General features: G+C 36.8%; 1 protein-coding gene across 4 annotated transcripts in view; it reads left to right on the top strand.

The window, feature by feature from the left end:
• The first annotated feature begins 572 nt into the window (after window positions 1-572).
• Window positions 573-27,391, top strand: part of LOC141396486 (uncharacterized) — a 58,465-nt gene continuing 31,646 nt past the window's right edge. Inside the window, exons 1-2 of one of the 4 annotated variants that reach the window (XM_073971979.1) lie at window positions 573-915; window positions 5,972-6,667. In XM_073971979.1, the coding sequence (XP_073828080.1) occupies window positions 6,443-6,667 (225 nt within the window). In that variant the 5' untranslated portion in view covers window positions 573-915; window positions 5,972-6,442. Of the gene's footprint in view, window positions 967-5,955; window positions 6,668-27,391 lie in introns of all 4 variants that reach the window. The other 3 variants (XM_073971980.1, XM_073971978.1, XM_073971977.1) reach the window with 3 other exon arrangements.

Below are 27,391 nucleotides of genomic sequence, written 5' to 3'. Positions count from 1 at the left end.
TGTTGTTGTTGCTGTTAAATATTATTCCTGATTTTTAGAGTATCTTCTAGTTACTTTATTCGTAGTGTTGTTTGTTCTGAGATTTTTGTGTGCAGAGTGAGAATGCGCGCATGTTCGTGTGGAAATAAATGTGTACGAGATACTAGTTTTCATGAGATTATTGTTGTAGTTGTTGTGTAAATATGTAATTGTAATTTTTCTTAAAAATCATTTTAAGCTGTTTTGTTTGTTTTTCATTTGGATTTTCGATATTTCTACGACGTCATGCGAATAGGGGAATGTTCATTGTATTGGGAAGGGGAAATGCTGGATGTGTGAGGTTCAGTGTTTGTAGATATGTATGTATGTGTATATTGTTTTATTAATGTACAAACAGAAACGTTCCTTATTCTTGTTATTTTTCATTTTTGTGTGTTACTACTTTTCATTTGAGATATCATTTATTCTTCCTACCTTTTCCACCCTCCTCCTCACCGCTTTCCTACCATCATCATTCATCATTACAATTTTCACTCCGCGCACACACCGGTAACTTATTATTTTTATTATTGTTATTATTTTTATTATTGTAGCAAGCAAGACGTATGTACGAAGATACCTAGTAGGGGCAGCGACGCCAACGTCATAGTCATACCACAGCAGAGCCGCAAGCAGCACAGCCGGCAGATCTCTAGCACTTTGGGGTTTTTCTTTTTAGAGTCGCGCGTTGTCGTTGAGCCGCCATACACAAGACACTCAGTCAGCCGCAGTCAGTTTTCGTTATTGGATCACGAGTCGGTTGTCGTCGTTACGTGTTTATGACGTTCGTTCGCATTGCCGCCGCATATCTCTTTTGGATTATTATTATTGTTTGATTGTTGTTGATGATTTTTTGGATATTATTTTCCGGATTCATCGTTTCCTAGCTGAATGAGTGTGTGTGCGGATGGTTTTAATTATTTTATATTTAAAAAGAAAAATTATTTTGTGAGTGAATTTAATTAATTAAATGATTATTTTTAAAGTGTCTATCTGTGTGTGTAAAATTAAAATACCGATTCCATAATAAAATCTATGAGAAATAATAAAGAGGAAGAAGGAAAAGAATAACGAAGAATTAAAATTCAAATAATAAATTTACACAAAAACAAAATTCATTTCTACCAACCCTGCAGAATCGTGTGAAAGATATTTCTTCGATATTTCTTATTGTTGTTGCCTGTGCAATTATTTTCTGCTGTTTTTGTAATTCTTCATTACATTGACTTGGTTGCTTGTGTGTGGCATGTGATAATTTTTTGCAAAGTTCTTTGTTGCAGCAGCGCAAATGTCGCTGTCTGTTGCTGCTGCTGCCACCGGTGGTTGCTTGCATTAAATTCGCATAACATTCTTCAGCGTGGTGTGTCGTGTGGCAGGAGGAGCAACAACCAGCCAACCAACCCACATTCAAAGTGTATAATTTGTGTATTCGTACGTTGTGTTTACTGTTCGATGTGGTTTGATGTTCGATTCATGGTATGACACACACTTGTTGTTGATATTTTGTAGAGTTGGGCAATCTCGTTCAATTGAACGATCCGGATCACTGTCCTCGTTCAAAGGCGAATTAGTAACATCATAAAAACTAACGTGTGATATTAAGAATACGCAGTTTGTCAAAGAAATTACCGGTGTCCATTGAACGAGATAGTGATCCGGATCGTTCAATTGAACGAGATTGCCCAACTCTAATATTTTGGTTCCATGCTTTGTTCTACATGTGTTTGTTAGAATAACAGGGATGGAAAATTGTAAAATGACTGAATTAATCAGAACAATAAAATAAGTATCAGAGAATTATACGGTATTTGTACTAGGACTTGTCATGACAATCGCACTGCATTGATTTATTAGGCGTATACCAAGTATATGAAGATATGATATGTCATTATCTTAAGCGGAAAACAAGTGTCGTTTAGGGGCACCTCTCGGATCGGTCTGAAATTCTTACCATAGGTAGCCCTTGTGACCCTGATCACAACGATATATAGTTTTTCGGGCGGAAGTCCATACTTCCCGAGACATGGGTCTTGACATTTCGGAAATGTCGTACTTTAAGGCCTGGGTACATAAGCAGCCTCGCCTGCTTACCTTGCTTTTTAGCTTCATTTCTGACATAGGTAATAAAAATAAAAGAATAAAGGAGGCCAAGCAAATTTCGAACTGGGTTGGCCTTTTCTTTTTTATTCTTTTATCATAAGGAAGCAAGGCAAGCAGGCAAGGCAGCTTATGTACGAGTACATTGGCCTTTACGTCGTTTAGTGTTCATAAGTAGCCTTCGGCCGGGGATTTGAAACATTCATCTATGGGCAGGTGCAAAAGTCGACTACACAATCAAAACTTTCATTTAAAATGTAAGTGTTCCTGAGTAGCCGGCCTTCGGCTACTTTCCTAAATTTTAAAACGAAACCTATATTCTTAACGTTGGAATTTTAAAATGTCAAGACCCATAGCTCGGGAAGTGTGGACTTCCCTCGGAAAATTTTATAGCTTTGTAATCAGGTTCCGAAGGGCTATCTACTGTAAAAATGTCAGCCCGATCCGAGAGGTGCCCTTAAACAACGAAATGGTGTTGAAGTACAATATTTCCGAAATGTCAAGAAAGTTATATGTATATAGTTGTAATCAGGGTCCAAAGGCCTATCTGCCGACCGATCCGAGAGGCACCAAGGGCTAGCTATGGTAAGAATTTTAGCCCGATCCGAGAGGTGCCCTTAAAGACTCAGAATAAACTTTCCATATGCCATTTTCCGTTTTGAGATAATCGCATTTTAATGTCTGCTTCATAACAGCGATGTAGCTGACTGAATAAAATATTCATATTTTTGACTTGAATTATTATTAATAGTATATAGAACATATTTGCCTCAATAAATTAAAAATTTCTAAATCGAAAATTAATGTTCTGATTTTGAAAAGTGTTTTGAAACTTGTAAGTTATTAAAATATTAATTCCATACTTAAGAATATCTCGGAAACTAGAGCCGATCAAAAATTCAGAAAGAGCATACAATACCATAATTGTTTGTATTTCCTTAAAAAATTCTTCAATGATTACATGATTGAATTTTGCACTGTAGAAGCATGCATTCCACATTGTCTTTGCCATGCTGGGATAGTTCTCATACTAAATTGTCTTTTATGTGGAATCTGAACATGTAGCTGCCGAAATTTCCAAGACTGTTTAAAACTTGAGTTGAATGGAAGTTAGGTTAGGTTAAAAGACGCGCAGCTGTCGTGTTAGACAGCCACCCCACTCGGAGACCTTATGGTCCATTGTACTCATCCTATAGTGTGGGTTGGAGAAAAGAAAAGATTAAATTGCATAGAAGGTACCATGTTAAGAAGTAAGAAATAAGAATTATTAAGTAATTAAGAATAATTGAGAATAATTAAGTAAGAGTTATGGATTAAAAGACAATTGAGAAATTATTTTAGAAAGGAGAGGATCTATGATTCGTTCAAGTTGAAGCCACTTCAGACCCTTGGCGAGAAGAAGTAGTGTTGTCCGCTCTGCTAGGCAGAATGTTGTGAGAGATGAAATTGTATGTTCACCCATTGTTTGGATTCTCCTGGTCCTGAGCATTGAACAACGGCATAATAAGTGCACAATCGTCTCTGTTTCTTCTTCATCTTCGCATAATCTGCAGTAGTCCGTGGAGTCATCTCTATCCCATTTGCAGGTCATTGATCTTATTCTGCAGTGTCCCGTGATTACTCCAACCATTAGTTTCAGGTCGGGTTTTTCATAATTTTCTCATGTTCCAAATCTGACCAGCCTTCTCCCTGTATACTTGTTCTAGGAGCCGCATGAAGTGACACAAGGGTGGCTTGATCATTAGTGTATTAAATGGTGGGGAAGAATTTTGCTGACTGCAGTTATATACATTTTTGGAGGAAGCACTAAAATTTAGAAAATTCTTAATTGAAGAATTCAACTATTAGTGTAAATGTTCTAAATATTTGCAAATAACCACTCAACTATCCAGCCGATGGTTTATTAAACCATGCTGTTAATATGCTTTATTTGAACATAAGATCTCTAATTACACAGTGACAAAAAATGAAACTCAAAGTCTGGGGGTGGAAAATTCCTTTTGGAGATGAAAGCCCTTGATTAGTATATTAAGAACCCAAAAGGAAATTTTCGCCATAGGTCAAGTTTCTGAGATATCGCGTAATGAATTTTTTTATTTTCCCCTATAATATTTGGGAAAAACCTGCTGCACAGTGTTACTACGAAATATTTTTATAACGATATTTTAAAGAATCATTGATTTGAAATATGTGACAGAAGAAGGCTAAGCTTGCCAACTATTAAATAACAAATGCATATGCGAATTTATGTTAGTTAATTGAAAATCCAAACTTTTACTATATAGTCCTACTTGGTAATTCCATTTTTCAATGTTCACAAATACGTTTTTGTGTAATATTTATGTAACCATATATAGCGTTATGTTTATCTGTTAAGGCGATGATGATTCAAAAGGTTTTTTATTTATGGGTGAATATTGCGAAAAGACTTGTTTTTGGGGTCGAAAACGGCAAAGTGCAAAAATGGGCTAAAATAAATATATAAATAAATATATTTTTCGTTTTATACTGTTTTATAAGACTATTTATGCATTAATTAGCGATGGGACATTTTTTATTTTTGTCTTTTTCTACGTAGCCTTCGCTGGTGCTACAAAACTTTCCTTTAAAATTTTGTCAGTATAGGTCCACGCCTTCATATAGCCCCCATAGAACAATACCTCCAGATTTTCAGTATTTTAAAGTTTGTGGCATAAATATTCCTCCGAAATGGCTGATTTGGTACTTGTTCTTCGTTTGGGGTATAAAACTTTCCACTATAATTTTGTCGGTATAGGTCCACGCCTTGACATAGCCCCCATAGAACGGTACCTTCCACCGAAATTGCTGAAATTTGGTATTTAGACTACGTTGGAGGTAAAAACCTTTACGACTGAAATTCGTCGGAACATGGCCAAGTTTCGATATAGCCCCCATAGAACGGTACCCTCCCATTTTTCGTAATTCTGAGGGTTGTGACGTCAATATTCCAACGAAATGACTGAAATTTGTTATTTAGTCTTCCACGGGGTTATAAATATTTCAGAAGAGAACTATCAATATAGGTCCACGTTTTCCTATATCCCCATAGAAGCGTACCTCTTGATTTTCGGTATTTTGAAGGTTTTACCACATTATCTTACCGAAATATCGGAAGTCTGGTATTTAGTCTTCTTCGAGTCTTAAATCTTTCCGTCAGAAATTTGTCGGTATAGATCGAAGTTTTGATATGGCCAACATAGAACGGTATCTCCTGAAATTTGGAATTTAGTCTTCTTCATAAACGAAACTAATTGTTCCATTTGCTTCAATACAACTCGTGGTGGAAGGAACTCCTTACTTGTTTTTTTTTTTTTTTGAAAATGTGATTTGTTAGTCGAATATTAAATTTCAATAAAAAATAAGAAAAATTTTCTTCCGTTATGTGGACAAAAATGAAATTTGGAATAAACCTGCGCAAATATAGCGTGTAACAAAAACTAAAACCCATACGTCATTTGAGTTTTATTATAATTCCAATAACCTCCCATCCCTGGTCGGCTGTGTTGTGTTTTTTTAAGTTCGTCCGCATGCACAATACAAGTTTGATCATACCTGATACATACCCATCCGTGACAACCTCAAACCACCCAAGCAATCATCTATCTCATCCATTCGTCGCAAACATTCCATATGTTACGACAGTTCGATAGGTTAAACTTGAAAATCAACCTCCGCAACAACAATAAGAATGAGAACAACAACAAGGAACAAATGCAACAACGAACAACATTGCGTGTGAAGATACAATTGTGTTTCTTGTTGTTGTGTTTTTAACTAAAAAAATAAGTATTACATGAAGTTGTATTATTATTTTTGCAGTGTGTTTATCTCGTAGATTGTGTTATTTCTGCCACTTGTCGGATATGCTTTGCACCAACAGCCACATTGGCCTATTCTAGATGTTGCAAGCCTCCCTACCAACATTTGTTTTTATTGTCAGCAACTTTATAGAGTGTCGCATTGTAACCACACAAAAAACCTACTAGGGAACAAGAGAGAGCGCGGAGAAGTGAAAAGTGAAATTGGCAATAAATCAATGAGAAAGGTCATCATCACCATCGTTACAAGAGATCTCTATTTATGAATTCAACAACATTGACAAGTGTAACCTAACGCCATACCAACAACAAAAATAAATAAACAAGAAGTGCAAATTAAGAGAGAGAGCAAATAAATTCATATTACAAAATAACGTGAGAGAGAATAAATTTGTCATATGTAAATGAGTGTGATGTGTGGTGCACTTCCACATTTCAATGTAGTTGTGATATAATCAAACAATAACAATCATTTAAATGTCATCAATATGGATACAGCAGCAGCAGCAATACCAACAACATCAATCACCACAACAAAAACATCATCGTCGTCATCATCAACATCCCCTCCTTCTCCGCTGCCAGCAACAACAACAAATGTACAATTATGTCGCATTTGCATCTCATCGAATGTGAATTGCAGCACCCAAATGATTTCAATATTTGGCGAAGATTCATTATGGCGAAAAATTACAACATTGGCCAATGTTCAGGTGGGTAACTTAATATGCAACGAACGCATAGAGCAGCAGAGTAATCTACATTCATACCTACATACCTACTACTGTTCTTCTTTGTGTGCTTGTTGTTATTGTTGTCAATACAATTGTAAAATGTATTATTGTCTCAACAATTTACCTTGTTCAAGTTGATATCAACTATTTTTTTGTTATTTTCTTTAGGTGTTTTTCATTAAATTTTTATTACAAATGAATAAAAAACAAACAAAAAATAACCACAAAGACCGAATGAACGAACTACATACATACTATATCGTCTGCTCCGTCGGAAAAGGTCGTAAGTCCCTCTCAATAAATTTTTCAGGAGAAAGAAAAAACATTCCAGCGCTGTCTGTATTAAAGATTTTATTATGGTGGTAAAGACAGTATTTTTCGTTTATTTATTCCGCTTCAATACCTGTACTTTGTTTGATAAAATTCCGTCGCGTTTGGGAGATAATTGGATGTCTTTGGACTTACGACCTTTTCCTTGTACAGTTTTGTATTTTTACAATTTACGGACGTTTTTAAATAAAATATTTATAATTTACAAAACAATGTGGAAAGGGTATTATAAGTTTGTTTTGTCCAATATTCGTGTAACATCGCGAAGTATTCGTCGTAGACCCCTTCCCCTTGCCATTTTTTCATATCTTGACGAGATAAAGCGATCTAGCTATGTGTGACCGTCTATCCATTAACAATTGTAATAAAACTCCAGGCCTTCAATTTTGGACCGATCGTCACGAAATTTTGTGGAGAGGTCGGGTTCCGACCAGAAGTGACCCCATTAGATGTTGGTTATGATCGAAAGGTGTGAAATGGACCAAACCCCCAATTTTACCCGACTTTGTAGCTGTCCTGTAGATCGCAGTTATATTCCGATCGGAGCGAAATTTTAAGAACGATTTGAGTTTAAGACAAAGAATAAGTTTGCAATTTAACATGGTGAGAGATAATTATTAGCGGGTTTAATGGACCAAAACTTTTTTGTGAAATCTTATATATAAAAGACAATGTGTGTATGTTCTGCATAGACTCAAAAACGGCTGAACGGATTTTTTTTTTTTGAAAATTTCAGAGAATATACAAGGAACAACCGAGGTGAAAATAGGCTTTATAGTTTTTGAATTTCGGAGGGGGCGGGGGGCAGGCCCTATTTTTTAAAAATCGCTTTTTTGCAAAAGTTATGAAGTATCGGTCAGAAAATTAATTTGCGAGGCAACGCTTGTTGAATCTCCGACTCTAAGAACTTATTCCATGTAATTTTCAGATTATGCACAGGGATGTCCCTTGGTGGAAGTAGGCTATATATTTTGTTGAATTTCGGAGGAGCGGGTTACACCTGTGCCCTATTTTTTAAATGCGCTATATATATATATATATATAACTTACGAACAATTCCGTTTCCCCAATCCTGGATACATATTTTAGCAATAAGACCCGACCAGTGTAAAATTCTAAGCCGGTATAACCATGACCGTCTGTCCGTCTTTTGAAATTAAGATACAGCTCGCAATTTTTAAGATAGAACTTCGTGATTTGGTATAGAAGATTCTATTACTTCTAGGATGTTTAGTATTGACACCTTCATATAGCCCCCAACTAATTTGCGACGCAAAAAAATTTAATTGACATAAGAAAAGGTAACATTAACTGTTACAAGGGCCAGCAACGTGGGCCGGTTCGGCTAATATTTCATATAAAACATGACACGTTGTACTTACGACCTTGTATTTTTGCCTTACAACCTTCTCCATCAATTAAATTTCATGATTACTTCCGTTAATGCACGTGGTTTCTTAGCTACATTGTAGTCGCAACTCACTGCATCTTTTGTTTTTGTCTGCAAACCATGTAGAATCTTCAGCATGTAACGTCTTCCTGTGTCTTTTAGAAGTTAATCATCAGAGCTTTCGGAATCACCGTGAAAACCATTGGGAAATAGACCCATGACACCATCGTCTAATTCCATTCCAAATTCATACTGTTCTTTGTTAGCAAAAATCATGATGCCTTCTTAGTTTAATATCATTTCAATCAATTATTATTTTAGAATCATTTAATAATAAAAACATTGCACTTACCCGTCCGTTAGAAGGTATTACTTTATTGAATTCAGAATACAAACTAATCTCGTTATGTGAATAAATATCCCTAGAGAAACCACAAATTACCAGTTGATAAAGTTAAGTAAGATATACGACAGTAAAAACAGTAAAAATTTTGATTTTTTTTTTATTTTTTTTTTATTTTTCAATATATGAGGTATTTGAACACATACAGCATCCCAATTCGTATCAAAGAAAAGGCCAGAAGTCCATCTTTCATAATCAGTTCGTTTATAGGGGAAAATAGATTTGAAATGTAAATTTTCATTGCAATATAGAAATTATCACATTTTTGTTCAAAACTTTGGTCCACAGGCTCCGCCAAATATCATCCGATTATCATCCAAAGTGGTGGCTAGTTCTTTATATTGTACCCCAACCATAGATGACGTTAAACATTGTATCTGAACTACATTAGCTGTAGTATTCTTTTAAAGTATACATTTTCCTGTGGACTTACGACCTTTTCGTACTCAAATTTGTACGTTTAGTGGACTTACGACCTTTTCCGACATGGGCAAAACATATAGAAAAACGCGACATTCTACCATTTTCTTTGTATCATACGACGTGTTTTGACCTGTACTATCATCCTGTAACAAAAACGCGATTTCCAAAAAAGTGGACTTACGACCTTTTCCGACGGAGCAGACGATATACATATGTATGTACATATTCATTTATTTTACATTGTACGTTGTATTACTTTTTTAGTATGTATCCATAAATTGTATATCGGTATGTATCTCTCTCTATCTATGCTATTTTCGTAATTAATTAATAATTATGGCATTGGGAAGTGCTTGGAATCGAATCGATTTACATTAAGAAAAGTAAATCTTGATAACGTGTCTCTGTGTGTCTGTCTCTATCTGGAAAATTAATATGCGAACGAAATTCATCAGCAAATAATGAATTCATTGTGGGATAAGGTTAAGAAAAACTTTTTATAATTTAATATTAATTAAAAAGATATTATTAATTAAGATTTTTTTAAAAATAAATATTAAAATTTATGAATCTATTATTTGAGGGCTTCTAGTGATAAATTAAATTATTGTATGTATATATCAGGAAATATAATTTTAAAAAAGTAAAAAAAGAAATAACAACTATTATCGATAAAGAAGGAAGAATGGTAGAGGATGCGACAACAGAATATACTTAAGAAAAAACCTAAGTCAAGTAATAAAAATCGATGGTAATAAGTGCATGAACTCGTAAGCCCCAATTTAGAGAACATAACTCAAAACCGTCGTAAATCTTGGAATTGTTTTAAATTAATGCTTGGCGAGCAAGGGAAATAGAAAAATATAAATATAAAATACATGATCTTTATGAAGAATTCTCATCTTCAAGAAGAAGAGTTTATAACTGCAAAAAGTATGTTTCAATTGAATATTATTCTACCCGCGATATTTCCGCTATTGATTCCAAAAGCAAGTGGAAGACCATTACTGAACCTGGAATTGTTAAACGCAAGTATATTGGCTACAATTCTGGCAATGCAGAAGATCTAAATAAAATGTTCTCCAACATTCCAACAAAATTTCGTCATTTTATTCAGATACCACTTAATGAACCATCTGAAATTTTTTTTTTTTTTTGAAGAAGCCCTAAATATTTTTGAAGATGCTTAATTTAATACCATTTGTCCAGACAGCATTAATCCGAAGTTTATACTTCTTCTTTAATTAGAAACATTGTGCCGTTTTTATTGGGATAGCGTTTGCAATTTTGTTTTTCAAAATAGTCTGGCTTAATCCCATTGTTGTTGTTTTAATATTTTAAAACAACTAGTTTATTAGTGGAAAAGATTTGGCATTGTTCGCCAAGGTGTAAGGCAGAATCTCATCAGTTCCCTTGTTTTTTGTTTGTGGATATTCTCCACCGAAGTTATTTTCCAATAACTTCTTCAACAAAAAACTTGTTATACCCAAACATCAATCGTCAGCTCGAAGTATAAAGGTAAGCAAAGAAAAAAGTTCAATGAGAAGTTTTTCCTTGGCAACCTCACACAACTCCGACGAAAGTGTCTGCGAAAACAATTCAAACCTTTTCCACTAGTATGTGTCGTCGAATTTCAACGAATACACACACCAAAATTTGGTTGGTCTGCTTTACAGCAAAAACAACACACGTCGTGCCCAACATTTCAGTTTTGCATTTTAATTCTAATGACAAATATCACAACTTTGGCTAACATTGTTTTTTCAAAAATATTAAAAGATTTTTTCAAAAATATAAAAAGAATTAAAAGATTAAAAGATTAAGCCAGACTATTTTGAAAAAAAAAACAAAATTGCAAACGCTATCCCAATAAAAACGCCACAATGTTTCTAATTGAGATAGCGTTTGCAATTTTGTTTTTTCAAAATAGTCTGGCTTAATCTCATTGTTGTTGTTTTAATATTTTTGAAAAAACAAAGTTAGCCAAAGTTGTGATATTTGTCATTAGAATTAAAATGCAAAACTGAAATGTTGGGTTCTATTAGTGACTATTGCGATATTTCCGTGGTTTGACTACCTACGACATCGTTGTAAAGTAGGTCTTTTCTACTTTCATTGTCAAGTTTTGCTTTCGGTACACCCCTTATAGAAGCGGAGATATTCGTTTTGAAATAAAACGTTGAATTTTCTCCAAATAAGTTTTTTTCACATTCTGATCCCTGAATATTATCCAATTATCACCATAATCAATAGGCTTCTTCCCCCCCGGGACACCCATCAGCACCCAAAATTTTGTAACAACCCGATCAAAATTTCAACCTGTAATGTGATTACAAGTTTTAGATGGACAGACGGACGGACGGACACACATAGCCAGATCTACTCAACTAGTCGAGACATTGTACGACCATTATTTTAACTTTTAGGCCAAAACCAACTTATAATACCCTACCCACATAGTGGTGTAGGGTATAATTAATGAAACTTTATTTGGGAGTAAATTCTTATGATCTTCGACCAGCTTAGCTTATACTGATTATATTGTAGTAGTACTGATACTCTCGCAGCTAAACACCTCGGTACAATGAACCGAAAAAGGAACATAAGGAAGCGGTCAAAAATAGTCTTATTGAGCTCTACTCCTACAAGAACTCCATTGCAAAAGTTATTGTTGTAGGAACGCAAATACGTTCATTTGTATATCTTTCTGTTATTCGGTTCCTCCGTGTCCAGATAAAAAAACTTTGTCCTAGACTGGCTGTGTCCACAAAGAATCTGGAGTCTTCCAGTTAAAGAAATGCAGGGTGTCGTGCTGTCCCAAACCATTCAGGTACGTACGTAAATACATATGTATAGGGTCGCAAAATATTATTTCAATGCGTTACAAACGGAAAACAAAATTAATATACACTCCATACCATGGTGGAGGGTAAGAAAACACTCTCGTGTTTACCTTGGCAGATGGCATTCTTTTGCTGCGATGGATGCGGGTGGTATCCGAGTATTGCATTTACACTGTAATGCGTGCACAACTGCATCAGTGTGAATGCTACTCAAGTCTCTCTGATAGCCATTTAAAACTTCTATACAAGTGGTGACTTAAGACACGTTGTTCGGACTCGGCTATAAACAGAAGGTCCCATACCATTGAACTAATGTGAATCTAGTGGTACTCATTGATATGAGAGAAGTCTCCCTTGTTCCTTCTGGGATGATTGTGGAACAATTATATTATATTTTATAGAGGCTAACCAGTTGCGGAGATATCACTCCGTTTTACCCCTGTTTCACTCAACGAGTCTTCGACTGGCGTCCACACATATACATAGTTGATTAATGTTATAAACACGACTGGCGGGAAGTCTAGACAAGACTTCCTCGAACTGCTTGACGTGATTGACGGTATCGATGGCCTTGGATAGATCAAATGTAACCTTGACTGTTCGGTCCGTGTGAAGCGAGCGACTGCAGTTGTGATGATGTCCGGGAGAATTCTATCAGCTACCCGATGATCTGAAGGCTATAATTTTCCTCAATATTAACACGTTCGCGGACGCAAAAAACTCAGAGAGGTGCAAAAAATGACAGCCAATTTTTTTCAAAATTAATTTTTGTGCATTTATTATTAATATTATTATAATTTTTTATTTATTTTATTATGGATATGCATACATATATGAAATGAATCGTATTATAAACATAAATCACAAAAACATGCGATTGTATACAAGTAAATGACTAAAGATTGGCATTGCGTGTGAATGTTATAGCATTCACCTCATCCTACGTCACCATGAAAATGAATGCTATAGCATTCACGTCCGCGAACGTGTTGAATGAATGTATTCTGTTGATTAATAGAGTTGGCCAAGTGATTCTTGACACGGCACACCTAGGTTCATTGTTCCATAATTCTTTGGCTCTTTTATCATAGAACGTTTCATGTTTCCGAAAAAGGTGACATATGTTTGGTTTGAAAGAGGCAATGGTTACTAGACTTGTTGATTTTTGCCTGGACAATTCATCTGCCTTCTCGTTTCTTATAAAATCACACTGTCAGCATAATCGAAAACCACTTGTTTATTTTTCGAAAGCTACTCTGCACTCAAGGACCTAGCTCCGGTAACTTCTTCCATCTCATAACCGTCTGTATAGAATGCCAGACCGTCCAGAGGAGGGTATCTACGGTTCCAGACATCTCTACTTGGGATAACGACATCTACATATTCAAATCTCAAGACTGGTGATATATAGTCGATAAGTTTCGCACGATGGTCCACTTTAAGGTCTGCTCCTAATTCCATACATCCATGTTCATAGGTACTGTTGCGCCAAGAATTCTGTTCATGTAGTCTTAGAGCACCACGTGAGATCCAAAGGCCGAAGGTTCAGCATTGCATTCAAAGCTGCTTGTGGAGTTCTTCTAACGACTCCAGTTATTAAAGTCGAGGCTATTCATTGCACCTAGTCTAATTCTGGCATTGAGAGTGCCACCGGACAAGAGATCCATAGAATAGGATGGACCTCACTACCTGGATGGACCTGTTATATATCCAGTATATAATAGATGGGTTCCGTCCCCAGCTTTTCCCCACAGAATTCTTGCACGAATAGAGTTCTATTAATTGTCTCTTAATCCTCTCCTCAACGTTTCCTTTCCATCGCAGCTGACAGTACAGAATTGTATCTAGGTATTTAGCTTCGGGTGAGAGCTTACCTTTTCTAATGAACAATACCAGTTCTGCCTTTGTTCGAGACAGCGTTATTAAGGCTCCTTGTATAAGCTCTGATATTGTGGACAGGAATTTGCCGGACAATAACACTACGTCATGTGCATAGGCCGTAACTTCAGTGCCCTGATTATCCAATTCCGCTTGTATGTTGTTGATCACAAGTAGCCACAGTAACGGTGAGAGCAACACACCCTAAGGTGTACATCTAGTTTTTGTTTTCCTAATTCTCATCTCTCCAATAATTGAATTTCTGTTTTCTAGCATTTTATTTATCCAACATGTCAAGGTTTCCGGTGTACTGACATTTTTAAAAGGCGGTTGTTTAAAAAGTCGGTGTCTACATGACCCCTAATCTCCAGGTCGATCGAATCTTTCGAGTGTCTTGAGGAGAAACGACGACTGTCTGTAGTCCTTCGGTGTGGAGTGACTAGATTTCCCTGCTTTAGGAATGTTAGTGACTTTCACCCTCTTTCCACAGGCCAGGTATTCACGAAAAAGACAGACCGGTGCCGTGACATAACTCCCAATGGACATGATTTTGAGAGTTTTGTCCGCCTTGGTCCCAACATTTTTGGGAGCTATGTCCGGACATAACTCCCAACATCACGGACAGAGCATATGCCACATAGATCTCCTCCAGGATTTGGTACATTCGCGTTGATGCAAATTGGAGCTTCGCCGGTGTTATATCATCCTAACTAGGTGAATTAAAGGGTTTGAAGGTGTTGACTGCCCATATCCACATCTGCTTGGATTTTGAAGTCGTAACACTGAGTCTGCTTGGATTTGGAGTACTTGGAGAATATTCTTCAAAAGCTAGCTGCGGCGTTGACTCCATCTATCGACTCATAGGCGCATTTGATCTCGCTCTTATATTTCTTAGAACTCGATATGTACGAGTTCCAATAAATGTCGGGTTTAGTCTCAGGCGCCCTCTTATATAATCTTCTGGTGATTTTGCTCAGTTTGGATCTGGATTTGTATAGGGCTACCTACCTAACCAACAAACTAGTTCACAAAAGTAAGTAGGTACGAAATAAGTAACCAACATTGTCTATACAACTCGGTAGCAGCAAAGCGATAAAAACAGACGCAATGACAAGAGAAAAAATTTAATTGAATGAAAAATAAAAATTAAAAAATCCAAAACTAAAATGAAATACAAATTTGGTTGGTTGATGGTTGTTTAAGTATGGGGAGGTTTGGTTGGTTTTGGTGTATTTGTAGCGGTATTGTTGAGTTGCACAAATGTGGACGGCCCATACTGAAACACACACACATTGATCGAACAAACAAACAAACGCACTTAATTCCAGTTGTGTACACAAGTTGAAATTTAATTTAATAAACAATTATTTATTATCATTTTTTATTTTTTTTTTTTTGTTATTTGTTAAGTAAGTTAAAACGGACAGTGAAATAAATGTGCGTAAATGTCGCATACGTGTGTGTGAGAGTGTGTGCGAGTGGGCCATATATGGAGAAGTTTCTTTATTTATTTCATCATTCTTCAAAATTAATATTTTTCACACAAACAGCATATTCACCAAATAAATAAATTACTGTCTTGTTTCTTTTACTTCCTTCCCTTTATTGTTCAACTGCCACCACACCGCGCTTTACCTTCTCCCCAAGACATTGTCTTCACACATTGCCTTTTGTTGTTTACTTGTCTCGTCTTCGTTTCGTTTCTTTTCATTTATTTATTTGATTTAATTGAAAATCTCAACAATTTTGATATGAAATTTAATAATTTTTTTTTTGCAAAAAAATTATTTGCACTGAAGCCACCAATGAGCACCACCACACCTAAGTAGACATGCCAACGAGTAGAGGAGTACAGTGTGAAATGGTTTCATATAACGACGACAACAACAACAATAACACCACTAATAATAATAAAGCTAATAACAACAATAAACAATAATTCTGTTTTGATTTCAATGATGAAATTTTCAACAATTAATAAAAATCGTTCACATTGTATTTCTCTGTATTTCGTTTTGATTTAGCCTCAAATAAAAACTCTGATTTAGTAATCAATTTTTATTTTATTATCTGAAGAAAACTGAAACGAAAAATATGAACGAGATATTGGACTTGAGTTCGAACATTCGAACGATATTATCAGAGATTGGGTAAACGATATTTATCACTAAACCCAAAATTATATTTAACTTATCAAAAGAGTTTTTAAATTCTTGATTTAAATTGAGATTTTAATAGATTTCAGAATGAATTTACAGTGGCACAGAAAAGTATGCAAACACTTTACAAAAATTTATTTGAAGGGTTTTTTGTAGGTGTTTTAAAGCTAAAGATTTGCTATTGTTCGGCAAACATCTCAAAAGGGACAAGGGAAACTTCTCCCATCCCGATTCATATTAGCTCAACGATATGGGATCTACTTTTATTGCCGACTTCGAACGACGTGTATTAATAAACCTTTTGTAGAGAATTTTTATATGGCTGAAATATTCTTCAAATGTAGGGGTATTCACTGAGGAGGGGTATTCGCAACCGTTGGGAATTTGATTTTACCTAAAATTCTGAAACCTGGACTGGCTGCGTCCCTAAAGAGAATGAGGATACAATTGAGTTGGTATAGCGGTCGCATGCGGTTCCTATCCACATGCAGGGCTTTAAAGGGACAAAATGATCACATACATAAATAAAACCATTTAAAAAACAACATGTCGACACTACCCCTTACCATCTACATTATAAGGTCCTCTCAGTATACAAGCTCTACACATTGTTGAGTACATTTTTTTTCGTGGGGAACAAATCATCGTAGGGTGGGAATGGTTCTAAAGCAGGGACGAGCTTCTTTGCTTAGATCGTATAGTGAGGGCGCCCACTGAGTTGTTTTTGCATTTGCTTCTCCCAGCAAAATAAATTGGAAGTAGTGCAATGTGGACTAGTTCTGTCACGGCATGTTTTGATGCAGTTCAACCGGTGTCGTGAAAAAGGCACTCAAGTCCTCACATTTTAACCGCATTTGGATGCAATCCAAAGAATCACATCCACTTGTCACATTTTAACAACATCCGGATGCAGTTCAGCGGAGTCGTGAAAAAGGCACTCCAATTCCCCACAATTTAACAGCATCCGGATGCAGTCCAAACGGAGTCGTGAAAAAGGCACTCCATTCGCTACATTTTATTAGCAGTTGTTAGAGATCCCTACATGTACATAAATCAGTTTGTACATCTCTACGGGCAGCGGAATAGATTTTCCAAAAAGAGATAAGCGTGTTAACATTTCCAAACATTTGTTAATGCAAAATAAAAAATATTTAATTTGTGAACATTTTCCGGTAACTCACGAGGAGAAAATTTCCGAATGGAGTGCTGTTGGAGTACATGTCGAAATCATAACTGGTGATGGGAAGATAATCCATTTAGCAGATGAAGCAAAAACAGTTCAGCTTGGATTAAATGGAGAGAAGAGGAAACACGCATGTTTGCGATTGAATTCAATGGAGAATTTTCATAATTTGTGTTAATGTAATAAAGTTCTTAATATTTTTGTTTTACACAAATAATGCATTTTATTTGTTCTGGCATATTTTGTAATGGCTTGCACAATTTCCGCAGAATGCCTGTATCAAAACACGTGCTTTGGACTGCCTCCTATTCTACCCCAAAGGGTTAGTTAAAATGCAATGCCAAAGGGTCGGTTAAAATGCAGTGCCAAAGGGTCGGTTAAAATGCAGTGCCAAAGGGTCAGTTAAAATGCAGTGCCAAAGGGTCAGTTAAAATGCAGTGCAATGGAGTGCCTCTTTCCGTAGTCACTCTCTTGTAAAAATCATGAGTGAAAATGCATAATTTGATGCACTTCCAGATCACTTGTACATATCATTTAACTGCCTCTTTGGAGGCAAACTTTTTGCTGGGTCTCTCTCTCACGTACAGTGAAAATGAATGAAAACAAACAAAAACATAATGTGGTTGTTGCTTTTTTCACTCATACGTTCGTACATGTCTTCGCTTTGGTTGTATTTCTGTGGTCGTCGCTGTTCTAAAGGCTCAGCTAGTAATTACATCCTTCTTCGAATCTCATTTTGTCGCTGTAATTGCGGGATTATAGACTTAACACATTCACATACATAATTAATTTGTGGGGACTCCAGCATTAATTGGTTTATGTTTTCTATACTTATTGTACATGCAATTTGCCACTCCAAATTAAACCTTTCCTCATTAAATCTGGGAAACACAAATAAGACTTGCCTGGGACCCTCTACTTCTTCTGCACAGTTCGGACAGAAGGGCGAACTATCGAGTCCAAAGCGAAATATATGCAACCTGAAACACTCAAGAATTGGGTTAGATAGAAGTTTAAATCGCCGTGTTGCCTGTTACACCAAGTTTTATAGGTATTAGTTTTTAGGTACCTGTCTTTTGTTGACGTCGTCCACCTTCTCTGCCACTCTACCATTGTTAGACTTGTGACTGCCTCCACATCATTGTCATTAATCGTTATGCTTCATAACTCAAACGTGCCTTCCGCCTGCTTTGACAACAGATCGGTTGTTATTGTTGTTGTAACAGTGTTTATTATTATGTTTGTATGTTCGTGCTCCTGTTTAATCTGGCTCTGGTTCTATCTCAAGTTCCAGGAAAATGGCTGCTTCGATGGGATGTAGCCACGGATCCACTGGAGTTAGATGAGTAGGTTTGGCGGAGCAGTTAAAAGGGGCTTTGTGTCGTACGGGTCCATGCTGTATACTGGGCAGATGTCTTGCACGGCGCGATCGATTTCCGCCCAATAAGAATTTAGGCGACTGCAATATCCTGAGCGTAGTTGAGCCAAAACTACTCTGGTTTGTCGTGGCAGCTGACGCTCCTCCGCTGCGATAGATGGGGGATGCACTCCGAGAACTTTATTCACACTATATTTGTTTATGGCCATAGCAACTGCATCCGTGTGAATACTATTTAAACCTGCTTGATATGCCTGTTGATCTAGGGACTCTCTCCTAAATTGTTGGACCTCCCTCTCTAGAGGATGAATATCCTTCCTGATATTCCTGAATGTGTCGGGTCTAGCCAGCAGATGGTGATTGGGATGCCTTTCACGGTAACACCCAAGCAAGTAGTGCAACGAAAGCATGAAAGCATCTTCATGATCTAGAGAGAGAGGTCCAAAGGTATAAAATAGAACCTCTAGACTAACGAGCTTATCAGGCAGGCTTGGATAGCATTCACACTGACATGTTTGAAACGTTGGGTAATCAACTATATGTGCGGACGCCAGTCGTTTGTGGAATTTAGAAACAAGAAGTCCAAAACCCGTAGAGTGAAACAGGGAGTTCCCCAAGGAGGGATGATATCTCTGGAACTGTTTAATCTCTACCTTTCTGAAATTCTACACCCTCCAGATGGCATAGAGATCGTGATGTATGCGGATGATTGTACGATCTTGGCTTCAGGTCCTATCGTTGATTACGTGATAGGTTAAAAGTCTACATAGCTGACCTAGTGCACATCTTCCACCTGAGGAATATGAAAATATCCGCCGCTAAATTCACTGCCACACTGTTCACTACATTGATGTCCGAAATGAGGCTCCCACTGAACTTATTGCTCGATGGTGCACTGATTCCGACCACTAACTACCCCAAAATGCTGAGTGTAACATTTGATAGCATGTTTAAGTCATCCGCGCATGCCACAGCTATTTGCGATAAGATCACATGTAGGAACAAGGTGCTCAAGTCGCTGGCCAGCAGCACTTGGGGAGCTGACAAAGAAATCTTGCTGACCACCTACAATGCAATAGGCCGGTCTGTGGTAAGCTATGCGGTGCCAGCGTGGTCTGCAAAGGTTAGCACTACGCAGTGGAAGAAGATTCAAACCTGCCAGAATGCTGCCCAGAGGACTGCAACAGGGTGCCTCCTCATGACACCAGTGCAACATCTTCATGAGGAGACGAAGATTTTACCGGTGCTTCAGCACAATAAGATGTAGTACTTGCTTGGGTGTTATGGCAGTGAGCATCCCTGTCACGATTTAATGGACAGGAGAGATCTTCATGATCTAGAGAGAGAGAGAGGTCCATCGGTATAAAAGAGGCTTGGGTAGCATTCACACCGATATGGTTACGCAGGCAGTACAGAGATACAGTGTGAATGCCGTACTTAGAGACCACCCCCCTTCATTCATCGCAGTTACGATGCGGACGATGCAGCCGCCTCAACTCATATTGGGCCTGAATTGACGCCACGATACCCAACACATGCCCAACATGTGGATTGGGACCATACGATACACTGAATTTGTTCAGATGCCCAGCTAACCCCACTCACCTGTCTCCTGATTCCTCATGGACGCAACAAGTCCAGGTTGCAGAATTCTTTAATCTGGATACAGAGGAACCTGTTAACTGAAATAAGAAGAATCTTTGCCTCCTCATGTAGATGGTCCACTGAAGACTTGAGGAGGCACCCTGTTGCTGTTCTCAGGGCGGCATTCTGACAGGTATGCATCTTTTTCCAATTCGTATCCCATAATCTCGGGGACCAATCTGGAGCCGCATAGCTTACCACAGACCAACCTATCGCGTTATATGTGGTCAACAAGGTTTCTTTATCTGCACCCCAAGCGCTGCCGGCTAGGGACTTGAGGTCCTTGTTCCAGCTTTTCAGTTTGTCGCAGATAGCTGTGGCGTGTGCGCATGACTTGAATGGAGTGTCGAATGTGACCCCTAAAATTTTGGGGCAGTTTGTGGTCGGAATTCTGCTACCGTCGACCATGAAATTCAACTCTCGCCCAAACTGCGCTGTCCATGTGGTGAACAGAGTGCCTTTAGATTTTGTGGCGGAAATCTGCATATTCCTCGAGTGGAAAAAGGTGGTAAGATCGGTTAAATAGGTGTTCAGTCTCTCACAGATGTCATCAGGGAATGTACCTGACGCCAGGATCGTGCAATCATCCGCATACGTTACGATATCAATGCCGTCTGGAGGGGGCGGAATACAGGATGTGGCAAACCGAGCACAAATATATTGGTCATGGGTTTTCCTCCGTCCCGGCGCGGACCAAAAGAATTCGGAGCAGGCATTCCGGGATATGCTGCTCCCAACACGGAAAAACGAAACATATGTACACTGAGGTGGCAGCCGCTGGCCGGAACGATGATGCCGTGTGGTTCCGGGTCAATCGGGTACGAAAGAACCCGCTGCCGTGGGATTGCAACAGATCGGTCGACGTCATTGCTGCACACACAAAGTTCAACAAGCCTATACACAGAATTTATCTTCTCACGGTACGATTTGTGCCATATAGGTGCATCATGAAGAATTACATTTTTGACTACACCTGCTAACATCTTTCTGATCAGATATTTAGGACCCCTCGTATTTGGCATTATTGACATAGCGCTCCATATGCTTTATCCGACTTGAGCTTTATGTAGTCGAGATGTTGCTTGAAGGATAGAGGGATATCTATCAAAACTCCCAAGTATTATATACCTTCTGCAGTTCTTATTACACAGCTACCTATTTTGAGTTCAAGGTACTCCACATTTTTGCGCCTTGTTATAAGGATGGCTTCTGTTTTGTGTTCTGCTAATTGCAGTCCCCTTGAGTTAAGGCATGAATTGTGGGTTATGACACTGTTTTCGCCTCTTCTATAGTCTTTGCTACTATCACCAACGCTATATTATCAGCAAAGCCGATAATATTTGACTGACAGGTTTAATCTTAGAAGCCCATCATACACAGGAAAAAATAATTACTGCATTTTAGCAATAGTGTTCATAAAGTCTTGCCAAGGTTCAAAATTCTGCATTTCATGAACGCCTTTCATAAAGCAAAAAAAATGTGTTTGTTGTGATTTGTTGATATAGTCTCAATGTGAAGGTGAGACGATGGTGGGGGTCATGGAGACCTCGATTTCGTGATTCTTGGATATTCCATCGATGCGCAATCCAGGTTATGTTGTGAATATTTCCCTTTCTATGAAAATGTGAAATGAAAAATGCTGCAAAGGAAAAATATCATAAATAAATTATAAAGGAAATATTATTTTTCATTTCAAATTTCCATAAAACAAGAATCCGGGCCCTCGTGTATACAGCTTCTATTTGGTCTGAAGCCAACTTGTTCATCCCCTAAAATGTTTTCTAAATCCCTTTGAATTATTTTTATACCCTCCACCATAATATGGAGGGTATAATTAAATTCGTCATTCCGTTTGTAACCCATCTAAATATTCATCGGAGTACATATATTCTTGATCAGGGTAAAATTCTAAGTCGATATAACCATGTCCGTCTGTCTGTCCGTCCGTCCGTCTGTCCGTCCGTCTGTTGAAATCAAGATACAGCTCGCAATTTTAGATAGTGCTTTGTAATTTGGTATAGAAGTTTCTATTACTCCTAGGATGTATGGTATTGCAAATGGGCTATATCGGTCCACGTTTTGATATAGGCTCCATACAACGGTACCTCCCGAGTTTCGGTCTTTTGATGGTTTTAGTCTCATTATAACACAGAAATGGCTGAAATTTGGTACTTAGTCTTCGTTGGGGGTACAAAACTTTCTCCCAGAAATTTGTCGGTATAGGTCCACGCCTTCATATAGTCCCCATAGAACCGTACCTCCTGATTTTCGATATTTTGAAGGTTGTGGCCACAATAATCCACCGAGATGGCTGAAATTTGGCACTTGGTCTTAATTTGGGGTACTAAACGCTCCATATGAAATTTGTCGGTATAGGTCCACGTTTTGATATAGCCCCCATAGAACGGTACCACCCGATTTTCGGTATTTTGAAGGTTTTAGCCTCATTATCACACCGAAATAGCTGAATTTTGGTACTTAGTCTTCGTTACGGGTATAAAACTTTCCCCCGGATATATGTCGGTATAGATCCACGCCTTCATATAGACCTCATAGAACCATACCTCCAGATTTTCGGTATTTTGAAGGTTTTAGCCTCATTATCACACCGAAATAGCTGCAATTTGGTACTTAGTCTTCGTTGGGGGTAAAAAATTCCCCCCAGAATTTTGTCGGTATAGGTCCACGCCTTTCTATAGCCCCCATAGAACGGTACCTCCCGATTTTCGGCATTTTGTAGGTTGTGGCCACAGCAACCCACCACAATGGCTGAAATTTGGTATTTAGTCTTTGTTTCGATACCTCCCGATTTTCGTAATTGTGAAGGTTGTGACGTCAATATCCCACCGAAATACTGAAATTTGTTATTTAGTCTTCTATGGGTTTAAAAAATATTTCAGAAGAGAATTATTAGTATAGGTCCGCGGGTTCTATATCTCCCATAAAAGCGTACCTCTCGATTTTCGCTATTTTGAAGGTTTTACCGAAATATCGCAAAATTGGTATTTAGTCTTCTTTGAGTCTAAAAACTTTCCGCCAGAAATTTGTAGGTATAGATCGACGATTTGGTATGTGTAGCCACCATGGAACGGTACCTTCCGACTTTCGGTATTTTTAAAGTTAGCCACATTGTTTTGCCGAACTTGCTGCAATTTGGTATTTAGCCTTCTTCATAAACGAAAGGAAACTAATTGTTCCATTTTACTTCAAATACAACTCTTGGTGGAGGTTATAAAAAGTTCGGCCTGGCCAAACTTAATGCCGTTTTTACTTGTTTGAATTATGACTTCTAGTATTTTGTTTATGGTGTTGAGCAGGATTAATCCTCTCTTCCATTGCTGCTTTCTTCACTTGTTTTGCCAGTCGTTGATACTGCTTTTGTGTGATATTGTTCTTGTTCGACGCCATCTTAAGTTCCCCTCTTTGAGAAATTAGGTTCCAAGTATCGTCTGATATCGAAATTTTTAATTTTCGAATGATATCCCCATCAAAAAGTCATGTGTAAAAGAACCCCTTGGGAAAGCCATGTCTCCAAAGGTAAAGCAAAAATAATAAAATAAAAATAAATATGACATCTCAAAGCATTGTATACAAAATTGAATACCGAAAGTAAATGATCGCTACTTTTGTGAATTCTATTCTTAGTTGGTCTTATGCGGGCGGCAAAAGTTTCGTGCCGCCGTTTAACTTATATGTTTTTGAAATCGATATTTAATAATTTAATATTGAATCTACGATACCGGCTCCGCTCGGTAAATAAATATTTAATAATTTAATTTTAAATCTAAGATAATACTTCACCGAATAAAATAAACAAAAGTTACAGAATTCAAGAAAGAAATGAAATGGTGAAAACCGAAACAGCAGAATTATTATAAAAATCAACAAAATAACGGACACAAGAATTGACGTATTGACTCAAAAACTGACTGCTTGACTGTTGAAATGTTATTGAAATTTGTTTTTGTTGTTATTTTTCAAGTCTCGTTTTAAAATAAATATTTTCTTGTGTGGCACCAATTCCCAGTTACAATGTATTGTGGCCAATTTAATACAAGTGTGTGTGTGTACGTTTTATAAATTGTGTGAAATATTTTCTTGGTCTAACCACCAAATACGACAAAACAAGTACAACAATAGGAAAAAATATTAAAAACATAAAAAGCAATAATAATAATGTATTTCCTTTTTGAAATTTCTACAATTAAAGGCAAAGAGAGAGAACAAACAAGAGGGGAGATGGCAATCGACTTCAAACGAAAAATGCAGGCATATAAATAACGGTATTTTAATATGGAGTTTTATTGAAAGTTTTCTCGCTGATATTTTTATTTCAAGTGAATATTTTAAATATTCAAACGAACGCTGAGCCGAGTAATTTTAATCTAAATTAGTATTGGTTTGCACTGCCATGCAATTGTATTTGCTGCAATTCTTAGTTTGCTGACAAGAAAGGTGGTTCTGAGGTGAGATGTGAAAAATGGGGCGTAAATTTTTATCAACAAACTGAGATTTGCAACTATTATTTTTATCATTTTAACATGTTTATAAACGTAAATCACTTTTTTTTAATTTTTTGATAAGTTTATAAAGGGAAAATTTGTCAGAATTTAAAAAAATAGTAGACTCTTGCATATTCTCTGACAATTTTGTTCCTTTCTATTGCAAAGTGTAAAGGCAAGACATAATTTAAATAGTAAAGGAAAAGCTTCTGTCTAAAATAAATACAAATAAATCAACTTATAAAAGATGACCTAGAATTTAAAAGCTTTCATTGTATAATTCATCAGATGGCGTTTATTTCAACTCTCCCAGCAATGAAAATTTCAAAAAAAAAAAAAACCTTTAATAAGATTCGGGATGAGTATCACTTACTTACCCAACGGAAATTCGTAAAATGTTTGAAAAATAAAAATGCGTTGCACTGCGATTTAAAAATGTTAAGGGAAGTAAAAAATTAAGTCATTGTGAGTTCATTTTACTTTTCAACCGTTAAAAGTACCGATATTAATAATATGTTCTAATTGGTTACAACACATTTGAAACATCCAGAACCTTTTTTTTCCTTCTTTATATCTTTGGATAGCCTTTTGTATTTCGCTTTGTGTAGTTCCATCACGTCTTCAGCATTTTCGTCAATTTAACCTGTACGATTTCCTTTTCATTTAATAAGATCCCACATTTCACTGGTTATCCAATCACCATCTTGTTGCTTTCGCTTGAATCCTAAAACTGTTTTGAAAATATTTTTGGCTGTGCTATTTTTAATTTCTTAGGATCAGAGGTTTTTCTTTGTGAGAATTTGCGGAAGTAGTTTTAGTTTAATTTCTGCAAAAACGAAACAATGGCCATTAACGATTTCTGCACTTCTTTTGTTGCGAACATCACAGAGAATGCTGCACCATTTGCTTGATGTGGAAGTATTTTAGATTTGATTCTCATAATTCCGACAAGGTGCATACCACGAAGTTTTATGGTTTCTCCTTTGCGGGAAAAGCGAACCTCCTAACTTAAGATCAAAAATAACAGTAAAAGTATTCCGCCATTAATATTGTGATTCCCTAAAGCTTGAGTTTCTAAAACACATTATTGTCGGAGCCCACTTGATCATCTTTAAGCAGCAGTATAACATTTTTCCTTAGTACATTAGCAATTAGGCTTCTCAGCTGACCATAAACTCTTTTTCTATTAGATCATTTTCTTCTGTGGGGCCGTAGCATTGGCATAGCATTACAGTAATTATATTGTACATATTTAGTTCTTAAGTTAGCAGTGATAATTCTTTCCGGTATTGCATTCGAGTCTAGAAAAGTTTTATGAGACGACCTTGTTAAAACTATCCCTTCGTCTCTTATATTTTTATCCTCTTGATTCGGCATTCCGGAATACAATTGTATATCATCTTTTCTATTGCGCACTTCTTCACATCTATTCCATCTGACTTTGCTGATACCACATACACTGATATTCAATCGATCACCTTTTGTTGATAATTCAGCAAATTTCCCAGATTGATAGAACGTTCTGACATTCCATTGTGGAAATATTATCCTTTAAACAAAGCCTTTAGCCCTTGTTCACCATCAAATAATTCCGATCGTTATATTAATTTGGCAATCGAAGGTACGTTAGACCAATGACACCTAGTTCGGTGATAGCTCTAATGTAAATATGGCGGTAGACCCCAGCAATTATATTTGCCTAATATGTACATACATATATTTTCGTAAAATAAAAAAGAAATCACACTAATATTTTCACATGAGAAGAACATGTGTGTTGGTTCCCGTTTGTATCCCACAGAAGCATAATTTTCGAATTTCATTTCATTTTACATAAAAAATCACACTTTTTGACGGTTTTGTATGTTTGTCGTCGTATGCCATGGGGAGGCCCTGCCTAACAATGATTCTATTGTTTGAATTGTATAATTAATTTTTTAATTTTCATTCATTTAAGAAAAAAAAACTTTGTTGTGTCAACGTAGCTCTGTTGACGTTCCTATCGTCGACGGCGTCGTCCATGCTACTACTACAATGACTTTGGTTGCTGCCAAATTGTATTTGCCGTCGTTATTAGACTCAAAACAGCATTAGCGGAGCAGCAACACAACTAACAGCAAAACAAACAAAATTTCCACATAACATCTACTGTTTGTACCGTTTGAAATTTATTGTTTTTGTTGTTTCTTTATTTGAATTTATTATTTTTCGTTTTTATAACAAATTTTTATATTTCTTAAAAAACTTTTTATTGCTTTTATCCGTTTTGTATCGACATCGTTTGTTGCTTATTTAGTTAGGTTTGTACTCACTCCTCCCCTCCCCATGGTATGTGACTATGGTTTTGTTGATTATATTTTATTTTACTTCATATTATTTTTTGTTCTTGTAATTTTGTTTAGTTTACTACGTGCGCACATTAGTTATAAATTGAAGAATAAAAAGAGTGTTAACAGTTGGGGGCATAATTGAAGATGCGCACACTGGTATACCGTGGGCGACTTTAAAAGAAGTTTCAATTCATTAGTTCAACGAGTAAAATTTTTCATTTATGAGAATTCACAAATTTT

This window comes from Musca autumnalis, unplaced genomic scaffold (genome assembly GCF_047663935.1).
Source record: "Musca autumnalis isolate F117 unplaced genomic scaffold, ASM4766393v1 scaffold_3, whole genome shotgun sequence".
Classification (NCBI taxonomy): Eukaryota; Metazoa; Arthropoda; class Insecta; order Diptera; family Muscidae; genus Musca; species Musca autumnalis.
Note: the sequence above shows the minus strand (reverse complement) of the source record. Positions and strands in the feature narration are given on the sequence as shown.